This window comes from Dipodomys ordii, unplaced genomic scaffold (genome assembly GCF_000151885.1).
Source record: "Dipodomys ordii isolate 6190 unplaced genomic scaffold, Dord_2.0 Scaffold70, whole genome shotgun sequence".
In the NCBI taxonomy this organism is placed as follows: domain Eukaryota; kingdom Metazoa; phylum Chordata; class Mammalia; order Rodentia; family Heteromyidae; genus Dipodomys; species Dipodomys ordii.
In genome coordinates this window covers 8,867,753-8,879,978 of record NW_012267286.1, presented here as the reverse complement: position 1 = coordinate 8,879,978, position 12,226 = coordinate 8,867,753, and the positions used below count along the sequence as shown (strand labels likewise).

Here is a 12,226-nt window from a genome sequence, read left to right as displayed (position 1 = left end):
GGCCTGAACTCTGGGCCTGGGCACTGTCCCTCAGCTCTTCAGCTCAAGGCTAGCGCTCTACCACTTGAGCCACAGCGCCACTTCCGGCTTTTTTTCTTTTTGCTTATGTGGTGCTGAGGAATCGAATCCAGGGCCTCAGGCATGCAAGGCAAGCGCTCTACCACTGAGCCACCTTCCCAGCCCCCTTTTTGCTTCTTTTTTGTGTATTAGTGTATCTTAGATAAGTAATTTGGGACAAACATTACTCCAAAAGAAGGCAAAAAAGCCCCAAAAAACAAAAAACCGGAACCATGAAGTCTTCACTGTATTAACTATAAAAACATTATGTGAAGGCCCATCAGGTACTGTTCTGTGGTTATTCACTAGGGACATGCAGAACTGATGCAATGTTTGTGTCTTAATAGGACAGACATGTGAAATAACATGTTGGTTAATATGAAAAAAGCCAGGGTAGGGTAGAGGCAGGTGCACATGTCAGAAAATCATCTTTTTTGTGTGTGCTAGTCCTGGGGCTTGAACTCGGGGTCTGAATGATGTCCCTGAGCTCTTTTGCTCATCTAGCATCCTATCACTGGAGCAACAGCTCCACTTCTGGCTTTTTTGGCAGTTAATTGGAGATACAAGCCTCACAGACTTTCCTACACAAGTTGGCTTCAAACTGAGATCTTCAGATCTCAGCTTCCTGAGTAGCTAGGAGTACAGGCGTGATCCACCAATACCCTGCATAAATGGGTTTTAGTCTCGGCCTATGTCTGGGCAAGAAGTGAGCCCCTGTCTCAGAATCACCAGTGGCTCAGTGATCAGGAGAGCATCTGCCTTGTATGAGGCCCTGAGTTCAAATGCGGAATCATCAAACAAAGATCCACACAATGAGATTTGAATTTACTACAATGATTGATAGAAGTCAAAAGAAAAGAATTAAAAAAGCATAAGACTAAAAAAAAAAAACAAACTCAAAACATTTACCCCACTTGGCCTAATTAATGTGTAGAAAGCTCTCATCCAACAGCAAAATTAGCATAATATCCAGGTACATAAGCTTGGTTTACCAAGGTAGATATTTTCCAAGATATTCTGGTTTATGAAACAATTACCAATAAATTTAAAAATGCTAGTATATTCTCTATAATTAATATTCTGTACCAGAAGAGTACCTAAAAAGTTCCTTAAGTGTCTAGAAACTTAGCAACAAACTTATTATAGATAGAGCTAAAGAAGAAGAAATCACATGGGAAATCAAAGTATTTCAAACCAAATGACAAGAAATGATATTAAACATGACGTTAGAAAAATGCAATTTCTCAAGTCAGTATTCGATGCATCTACTCAAGAAACTGGATATTGAAAAGCAATTTAAGTCCTAAAGGGCAGAATAAAGGGGAAAATACAAAGAATAAATGAAATAAAATACATAGACTAAGAGAACAAATCAGAGAAACCAAAAGACAATCTAATAAGGAACAAAATAGATGGAATACAGTAGGAATATTGGCTGCAGAGGTAGCTTGATGGTAGAGCACTTGGCTTGGCAAGTTGGCTGGGTTTAATAATTCTCAGTACTTCCGGGGGAAAGTACAGGGGGAGAAACACAGCTCACCCCAAAGGTGTATGGTAGCACAGATCTGGCAATCTCAACTACTGGGGAGGTAGAGACAGGGGTATCAAGTGTTTGACGCCTATAGGACAAAGTTTAGTGGCACGATACAAAATGCAGAAGGACTAGACCACGTGGTAGAGTACTTACTTGCCTGGCAGCCTCAAGGTTCTGGGTACAATCAATGCCCAGCACTACAACAAATAAGGAAAGGAGAGTAGACCACAAAAGATCCCTTAGATATTAAACGGAGAAATGTTAACACTTTATACTAGTGAGTCCAGCAAATTAGATGAGATGGAGAGAGCCCCCAAAAGAGATCTTTAAATGAGACAAATTGCCAGCGCTCACTACAGGAAAACAATTTAGACCTTGTATAGCTCTCTGTTCTTTAGGTCTATTTAGTCTGTAGTTAAATGAAAAGTCTTGGCCTAGCTGATTCTTTAGCAAATTGGGCCCATCATTTTTTTTAATCTTTTTTTTTTTAATTTTTGGTCAATTATGGGGCCTGAACTCTGGGCCCGGGTGCTGTCCCTCAGCCCTTCAGCTCAAGGCTGGCACTCTACCACTTGAGCCACAGCACCACTTCTGGCTTTTTCTGCGTATGTGGTGTTGAGGAATGGAACCCAGGGCCTCATGCATGCAAGGCAAGCACTCTACCACTGAGCCACCTTCCCAGCCCCTTGACCCATTTAAGGAAGAAATGCTGCCAGTTTTGTTCACAGTTCCAGAGTTTAAGTGTCAAAACTTCCCAACTCATTCTGAGGCTAACAGTAGAACCAGAGAAAGGCATGAAGGGAAAATGAAGCCACACTCCAATGCTTATGAATACTTGTGTAAACATTTCTTTGCAAGCTTAGCAAATCAAGTCTTATAGTATAAATCAGATCTTACAATATATAAAAGTTCTACCAAATGACTAAAACTGAAGTTCTTTCAGAAATGCTTGGCTCCTTTGACACACAAACCTTAATGTCCCCTTTGTATAACTACTGAAAGATAATTTGAAAGATTGAAGTCATTCAATCTTTCAGCAGGAAATAATATGATCAGTTTTTGAAGAAAAAGCACTTAATAATCTGCACCCATAGAAAGGAAGTATCTCTATCTGTAAGGGGGAGCAGGTGAACAATCAGAAGCATTGTATAATACTGAACTTTACTCAACGGCTGAATGCTTTTACCCTAAGGTTAGGAACAAGACAAATACGGTTCTTCTCATCACTTCTCTTCAACATCCGACTGGAAATCTTAGATACTAAAGTGAAAAAAAGAAATAGAATGTATGCCTCATCCTGGGAAGAGCATGGTCTCAAAGAGAAAGCTGCCTATGCACTTTGTAATCTGACTCATGGCAATGGTTACATGGGTAGATGGTACAGAAAAAGTCAGATACTATTTTTCTTTTTTTGGGGGGGGGTCAGTTGTAGGGCTTGAACTCTGGGCCTGGGTGCTGTCCCTGAACTCTTTAGCTCAAGGTACTCTTTAGCTCTATCACTTGAGCCATAGCACCACTTCTGGTTTTCTCGTGGTTAATTGGAGATAAGACTCTCATGGACTTAACTGCCTGGGCTGGCTTTGAACCACGATCCTCAGATCTCAGCCTCCTGAGTAGCTAGGATTGCAGGCCTGAGCCACTGGTCCCTGGCTTAAAATAAGCATTTAAATTACTTATTATGCAAGAGTATTTAGAATATGAGGTTCTATCTACAAGTGAAACCCAATGCCCTTAATTGACACACATGCTTTTATTCTTCTCAGATTGAGTTCGAACACAGAGCTCCAGAGTGCCGCCTGGGTCTGGGGGAAGGCCGCCCGTTCTCTGGGGTGACCGCGTGCTTGGACTTCTGTGCTCATGCCCACAGGGACCTGCACAACATGCCGAATGGCAGCACATTGGTAAGAGGGGCTGGCCCTCCCCAGAGGGAGTGGAGACCTACGGTACTGGGTTCTCCGAAGGTGTGTCTAGAGAGCAAGCGTGCATACATGAAGTGCTGTTGGCAAGGAGACCTTCGTTGGCCTACCAACTACTATTCGGAACAGATTTTCTTAATAGTAGAAAACTATTTTGGGAATGTGTGGAATTCCTAGTGGTAATCTAAATCATCGTCTGTACTTGGCCATTTCTAAACAATCTCTAGACATTCAGGATACCTGGTAGGGAATAATCGTAATTCTAGAGGGAAACACAAGGCCTGCCAACCACATATAAATTCCTCCATTGTCAAGCATTCAGCATTTACTATGCTAGGTTCTATATACCTACCATAGATTCTGAGAAATGAGTGAAATAATTCATCACTTAGTTATTGTAGGTTCTAGAGATAGCCCTGTCTCCTTCCAGGAGGGTGATAGAAAGTGTGGAGATCGAAAATCAAAGGGAATTTGACTCTGGAGGGAGGTGGAACGAAGTCTTGGATGTCTTAATAGGGGCCCGCGCTTGGGGCTCATAGCTGTCATCCTGGCTACTGGGGATATTAGAGGAAAATGTTCATAAGACTCCCCATCTCAACCAACAAATAGGCATGGTGACACACACCTGTCAGGTCCCAGACAAATCTGGGCAAAAGCAAGATCCTATTTCAAGAAGAGCAAGAGGTATGGCCAAGTTCCCGCCTAGCAAACAGAAAAGCAGCAGAGCCCTCAGTTCAAATCCAGATTACCCAGCCTCCCACCCCCACCGTGAAAAGGAGAATTTGCTTGTGAGGAAAAAGATGCCTTGGCAACATGACTTTGGAAAACTCTGGGTAGCAAGTAACAAACTCACCATATTATCTCATGTTAACCGCTATTTCCATATAATGGTGAGACTGTTATGTGTACATTTTTTAAAAAGTATCGTCCACTGATTTTATATTATATTAATTTGTCTCTTATTTTTCCCATTTAGCAAACAGTAAATACTCCCCAAAAGCTAGTATTTTTTTGGCGGGCGGGGGGATCCAGTCGTGGGCCTGAACTCTGGGCCTGGGCGCTGTCCCTCAGTTCTTCAGCTCAAGCTCTACCACTTGAGCCACAGCACCACTTCCGGCTTTTTTCTTTTTGCTTATGTGGTGCTGAGGAATCGAACCCAAGGCCTCATGCATGCAAGGCAAGCACTCTACCACTGAGCCACCTTCCCAGCCCCAAAAGCAAGTATTTTAAAAACCATCTTGCATGGTTTTTGTAGTACCACAATTAAAATATGTATAATGATTACCACAGAAGAAGAAATGTTAAGTCATCTGCCAGGCAATTCAACCAAATGTTCAGCTTCTGTTTTTCACTATGTTACCTTGTAGAAGTATCTTGAATTTGTTGGACAGTGTTAGAATGCAGGCATGGGACTTGTGAAATTCCACTGCAGTATGAGCAGGGAGCAGAGGTAAAGGAGGTGTTGTCTATCAGCATCAGATGAAATCAGTGGAAGCAGTGTGGGTGTGTGTGCATCTGTGTGTATGTCCTGTGGCTTGCACTCAGGGCCTAGGCACTGTCTCTGGGCTTTGCTAATGCTAGTGATAGGCTAGTGCTCTATCACTTGAGCCACGGCTTCCCTTAAGCTTTTCGGAAGTTAATTGGCGATATGAGTCTCATGGACTTTCCCACCTGGGCTGATTCTCAGATCTCAGCCTCCTGAGTCACTAGGATTACAGGTGTGAGCCACCAGCATCTGATTTTTGGCATCTTTTAAAAGGAGCTTCCCACTTGTCCCATACATAAAATGGAGAGGTTTACTCCTTTAGTTGGAGGGTGTGGTCTCTCGAGTCAGGACCTGTAATAGTTCCCAGTAGACTCAAATAGACACAGGCGTACAGTAATTTGCATTTCATCCATCCTACCCAGCCCATGCAGTCCTTTGGGACCTGCCGCTGTAGCTGCCCTGCCCCCCTTCCCCTCCCAGGTATGCACCCTCACAAAAGAAGGCAATCGAGAATTTGGAGTGAAACCTGAGGATGAGCAGCTCCACGTACTGCCTCTGTACAAAATCTCTGATGTGGATGAGTTTGGGAGTGTGGAAGGCCAGGAGGAGAAAAAACGCAGTGGTGCTATTGAGGTTCTGACCCGTTTTCATCACAAAGTCCGGATGCTAGCCGAGCCGGCCAAGAGTTGTCGACAAAGGAAACTTGAAGCCAGGAAAGCTGCCGCTGAGAAGCTTTCCAATTCTTTGGAGAACAACTCAAGCAAGAATGAGAAGGAAAAGTCAGCCTCATCACGGACAAAGCAGACTGAAACTGTAGGCCAGGCCAAACAGCTGGCAGGTGAGTGCCATGGGGGGGGGAGGGGGGGCTTTGCCAGATGTGGCATGACGCATCCACTCATCCTGAGCGAGGGAAATCCATGTGGGCAGCAAGGGATCAGCCAGGTCTTAGTTCTATGCACTAAAGAAACTTCTCAAAGGTGGCAAGGACTACTTGTTCTGTAGTACCTCCTCTGGGAGAAGTTTGGATTTTATTGTATGTAATTAGGAAATTTGTGGGTTTTTTTAAACAGCTAAGTGGTAGAATGGGATTTGAGTCAACAGGATAGCAAAAAGATAGCTAAATTAAAAGAAGAGCAGTTGGAGACATACAATAAACCAAGACCTCAAATTTGGGTAGGACCAGTAGAAATATAGCAAAAAATATGATAAATGTTTCCAAATGAAAAATAAAATCCATGGGGGACAAAATATTGGAATGAAGAGAAGTTTAAGGATGTTTCAAGTCTTAAGACTATAACACTAAAAAAAATGGCATCTTAAAATGTGATTTATTGGCAACAAGGGGTAGATGTATTTTGTAGGGGGGGAAGGGCTAGTACTGAGTTCAGAGTGTCAAACTCTTACAAATGGCTGGAGTACTACCATTTGAATCCTGCCTCCAGTCCAATTTTTCTTTCCTTGGCTGTTAAAAAAAAAGCACACACAAATGTATATTTTTACAGATACACATTTGCTTAGAACCAACCGCCAATCCTTTGTGAAAGCAAATCTCTCTACTGATGAATTCCCAAGCTCACAGGGACTAAGTTAATGTAGAACAGTATGGTAAAGATAGTTAATAAATCCTGGTTAGCTGGCTGACTTCCATGAAGTCAGCTGGGCTCACTGCCCACTGTGGCTGTGAAGTATGATCAGTTTGAACTTTGTCCCTTCTGAGTGGTTTTCTTCAGACAATGTTCATTAAATTTACTGCCAGATCTTAGGCTTTTGGCCCTTTTCCAGAGATAGAGGAAGTGAGCAGGGGGCTCTAGAAACAGCCCATTTCTACAACACACCTGTGCCTCTTGCTCCATCACACCTCTACTTGCAATGGGTATTTGAAAAAGCCACCTGAAGTGACCTTACAGAAACCTTTGGGAAGGAAAAGCAAAGTCAAGGAAGAGAAATGGGGAGAAGAAAGAAGAGACACTCAGACAGGCATGTGGGGAGGAAGATCTCAGTAGAATACCTGCCGGCAAATGTTTATTACAATTCTTTCTTCCCTTACCACAGTAGATGATTCAAAGTTCTGCATTTTACTTCTACATATTTCTAACTCTTGTAGATGAAGGGAAAAAAAGATGCCAGATAGTAATGAAAGCCTTTGCTTTCTAGAGTTGCATTGTACATACGTGTGTGCATGCATGTGTTTACACACACACACACACACACACACACACACACACACACATATGTGCCATGCCAGTACTGAGTCTTGAGTTCAGGGTATCACTCTTCTTGGCCTATTTTGTTCAAAGAATGGGTCTCTACCACTTGAACCACATCTCCGCTTCCAGCTTTTTTTTCTGGTTAATTAAGAGATCAGAGTCAACTGGATTTGTATTCCCCAGAATGGCTATGAATGGTGATCCTCAAAATCTCAGCTTCCTGATTAGCTAGGATTACAGACATGAGCCACTGGCCCCAAGCAAGGTTACCAATACTTTTTTTCTTGTCAGTTGTGGGGCTTGAACTCTAGGCTGGGGCACTGTCCCTCACCTCTTCAGCTCAAGGCAAGCGCTCTACCACTTGAGCCATAGCTCCACTCCTTTTCTGTTTATGTGGTGCTGAGGAATCAAACCCAGGTCCTCATGCATGCAAGGCAAGCACTCTACCACTTGAGCCATACCTCCACTTCCGGCCTTTTCTGTTTATGTGGTGCTGAGGAATCGAACCCAGGGCCACATGCATGCAAGGCAAGCACTCTACCACTGAGCCACCTCCCCAGGCCAAAGGTTACATAATCTTGAGTGCACACCTATAGTAAAATACCTTCACTAAACTTCACCAAATAATAATCCTGTCTCTTTGTTTCTTCTCCATCTTACCCTGTCTACAGAACTTTTTAGACATTCTGGACCAGTCACCCCACAGAGCCACCAGAGCCAGCGACCCCAGGCACCCCAGCCGCTGCCACAGCACACTTTGACCAGCAACCCTCAATCAGAATCTGTCAGCTCTTCCTCTTCCTCCGGGTGCAGCAATGTGTACATGAGACGGCCCAATCCCATCAGTCCTTATCCAAGTTCCCCCCACCTGTCAGATATTTATGGTGGCGCCAACCACATGAATCTCTATTCCACCTCCCCCCAGGCTGCTAGTTCATATCTGAGTTCTTCTAATCCCACGCACCCCTATCCTGGACTTTTAAATCAGAATAACAAGTACCCATCCTATCAGTGCAATGGCACTACATCCATGGACAACTGCTCCTCCTATCTGGGCTCCTATTCGTCCCTGACTCAACCCATGGATTTATACAGATACCCAAACCAAGACCATCTCTCCAGGCTGAATCTTCCACCCATCCACACACTCTACCAGCAGAGGTATGGCAACAACCAGAGGGTCACTTCGAAGTACTATGGAAACCAAAACCTGCAGGGCGATACCTCCGGCGGTTCTACCCTGAGACCAAGTGTTTGCCAGGCGGGGCCCTTCCGTCCCCACTCGGCTCCCGAGCCGGAAGACCCCTGCATGGGAGCTGCTTCCAGATTACCACCCAGTTCCAGCAACCCAAGCCTAGATTGTAAGAACAGTGATCCTCAGCCACCTGCTCCCCCGACCCCCAACTACAGCACAGGCCTGGGCTCCCTTCACACCCTGAACCTGCAACCCAAGACCAACAACGCGCTTGCCCACACCACCAACGGGCTTTCCAAGATGTTTCCAGGGCTGAGCCAGGACGGGGCTGCCGCCGCTCCTCCAAGCGTGCTGCACAGGTTAAGCGATGCTGGCAGTCAGGACCGGCAGCCCATGCCTGTGGTCCAGGCGGTGGGTCCGGGTAAAGAGGACAACGAAGAAGTCTGGTCAGACAGTGAACAGAGCTTCCTGGATCCTGACCTTGGGGGTTTGGCTGTAGCTCCAACTCATGGGTCCCTGCTCATTGAGTGCGCAAAGCGGGAGCTTCATGCCACCACCCCCCTAAAGAACCCAGATAGGAACAATCCCACCAGGATCTCGCTGGTCTTTTACCAACACAAGAGTATGAATGAACCAAAGCACGGCCTGGCGCACTGGGAAGCCAAAATGGCTGAAAAAGCTCGGGAGAAAGAGGAAGAGTGTGAGAAGTACGGCCCGGATTATGTGCCTCAGAAAACGCATGGCAAAAAAGCGAAGCGGGAGCCGGCCGAGCCGCACGAGCCCGCGGAGCCCACCTACCTGCGCTTCATCAAGTCTCTGGTGGAAAAGACCATCTCGGTGACCACCGATTCCACGGTGACCACGTCTCCATACGCCTTCACCAGGGTCACAGGGCCCTACAACAGGTACATGTGAGGTCCCTACGGCCAGTGACCCCATGTGAACTGACAACAGCCACCCTAGTGCTTCGTGTAGCTCTCAAGACCTGGGCAGGGTGGAGAGGGGAACAGGGGAGCTTCATTTCCACTGATCCCCAAGTGGTCATTCACCAATGGTGTCCAGGAAAAAAAAAGCATTCTATGCAAAAAGCAAAAAACAAAAAAAAAAGGTGTGGACATATCCTTGATTTCGTTTCCATTTTCAAACACTGGTTCTGTGATGGGAGGGTCTAATAGGTAAATGTGATTCCCTTTAACAGCTCAGCCTATCTGTGGCCACTTTGAATAATACATAAGGTTTGCGTAGTGTTGGGACACAAAAACTGTCACCGTACAGTTGCAGGAATCTTCACATAGCATCTGGTGCTGAATATACAATGTACTGAAATACTGGAATCATGGCTTTTTAACATGCAGTTCTTACTGTACTCTTAATATTAACTTATTTATCAATATAGCTACAAGAAGAAGCATTGAGTAGCAGCAAAACACTGAATTTGTTTGGAAGTGCTACAAACTGGTGCTAAGAAAATGGTGTCTTTAATAGCTAAAAACAATGCCTTTCTATCATCAAGTTGCTGTCAATGTACCCTCGTGGTAACACCCCTTGAAGAGTTAGGGGTACCTTTGCATTCAAGTTTTTAATCAAAGTGATCTGTTCTTATACAAGCTTACTTTAAAAAAAAAAAAGGACATTTTAATGGCCTCTGGATCTTGTTCATCCACTCACGTCCTTATAGGACAATAAATGTACGCATGTACATATACACACATATGTTTGTATACATGTATATGTCTAACTATTTTAAATGGTGTTTTAGAAGCACTTTGCCTACCTAAGCCTTGGCAACTTGAACAATGCGAAGGTACTGAGATGTTTAAGAAAGAAACAAAGGTTTACTTTTATTTTGAGATGAAAAAGAATTTTTTTTTAAAAAAAAAACACCCTGAAAGCTTACTGGATTCAAAGGAATACGTCAGTCCATAAGACACATGTGTTCTGGTGCTCATTTCCCATGCTATACAGTCCAATACAAAACTGTATGACAAGTTTGTCACTCAGAAATGTACCTTTTTTTATGCAGAATTTTCCGTTAGCTGTGGGTTGTGCTTAGCCACATGCTAAAGACTCAGCCACTCTTAGTTACTGAAGCTTGCACTGGTCTCCAGACCTAGGTGATCTTCAGAGACCAGAACGGCTGTCTGCTTTTATGTTGAAACTTGTGTTCATCATTGTGATTGCTTAGGAAGATTGAAGTGGACTGAATAAACAGGGTTAGTTCCATTTGAATCTTGATGGTTACAAAGAAGGCAACGAAAAATAAATAAATAAAAACAGGCAGCTGGTTTGCTGTGGTGATTTAAAATCATTAATTTGTATAAAGAAGTTAAAAGAGTTGTATAGTAAATTAAATTGTAAACAAAGCTTTTTTAATGCAAGGCTTTAGTATTTTAGTACTGTAAAAATTTTAAATATATACATATTTGTGTATATGTGTGTATATATACATATATATGTATGTATATATATATATATATATATATATATATATACACCCATACTTACATGAGATGAAAGCAGATTTCACATCACAATGGTGCTACTCAGCCTGCTACAAATATATCATAATGTGAGTGAAGAATTAATGGTTTGAGTGATGTCCCTGGTTGTCATATACCTCAATATTAGTGTGGCAATAAGATAGGAACTGAGTGGAAGTTTAGCATTGTGTACCACCATTTTGTTTTTCAAGTCATTTTTTATTGCTTTAAAAAAAAGCATACTTTTTTTTTAAATCAATACTTGATTTTTTAGCAAGTATAACTTGAACATCAACCTTTTTGTTCTAAAAATTCAGGGATATCTCAGCTCATGTTCTCCTATGCCAATGTCACCTGTGTTTATGTAAAATTGTTTTAGGTTAATAAATGTATTCCTTTTTTTTTCAGGGATTTAACCCTTTTATTTTGAATCCCTCCTATTTTCCTTGTATATGTATTGATGTAAGTAACTAAAACTAATTTTGTAAATCTATTGGCTAGTCATTGTAAAGAAAAGCATTTTAAAGTACTGGGCCTTTTTTTTTTTTGGCTTTTTGATGGAGAAGAAATTATTACATGAAAATAGAATGCACTGAGCTGATAAAGGGAAAATTGAGCGGCACAAGTTTGGCAAGTGACTGTTGGGCCAGAAGCCTTTTAATCCTGAAAGAAAGTGGTTTGTCTAGGGGTTTTTTTTGTTTTTTTTTTTTGTGTTTTTTTTTAGGGGGGGTAGTTTTTATCAAACAATCATAAGTTTATAACTCTAGGAAGACCCCTCCCCACCTTAAACAGGCCCAACATAGAGGTATGGTGTGCAATAGGACTGTATAATTACATTTCAGTCTAAATATATTTTTGCTTACTAGCTTTTCAAAAACATTCTTAATCTAGGGAGTCCTTTGAGTTTCATTGGTCAGATCTTAAGATGAATTTTTGTTTTGAGTTAAAAAAATATCACAAGTTTTTGGCTGTGTGTCCAATGTATAAGCTTTTTATTTTGTGTGTCAATACTGGGGGCTTGAACTCAGGGCCTGGGAGCTGTCTCTATGTTTTTTTGTTTTTGTTTTTTGTTTCGCTCAAGGCTGGTGCTCTACCACTTGAGCCACAGCTCCAACTTTTGTTTTTTTTTTTTGGTAAGAGTCTGATGGACTTCCCTGGCCAGGTGGACTTTGTACCGGGATTTCTAGCTCTCAGCTCCTGAGTAGCTGGGATTAGACAAGTAAGCCACCAGGGCCCAGCTCTATAAGCATTTTTTAAAATGTATGCTATGCATACAAGCCATGTGTTTTACTTATATTATCTAACTCAAAACATTTGGTGATGGAGGGTCAGCCATCCCTCTAGAATATTT

The 12,226-nt window shown here is 42.8% G+C and overlaps 1 protein-coding gene across 1 annotated transcript in view; it reads left to right on the top strand.

The window, feature by feature from the left end:
• The window catches only part of Tet2 (tet methylcytosine dioxygenase 2), an 83,998-nt gene extending 72,080 nt beyond the window's left edge, over nucleotides 1-11,918 (top strand). Inside the window, 4 exon segments of the mRNA XM_013023841.1 lie at nucleotides 2,535-2,577; nucleotides 3,294-3,492; nucleotides 5,474-5,831; nucleotides 7,872-11,918. Coding sequence (XP_012879295.1) covers nucleotides 2,535-2,577; nucleotides 3,294-3,492; nucleotides 5,474-5,831; nucleotides 7,872-9,310 — 2,039 coding nt within the window. The 3' untranslated portion in view covers nucleotides 9,311-11,918.
• Nucleotides 11,919-12,226: the final 308 nt, after the last annotated feature.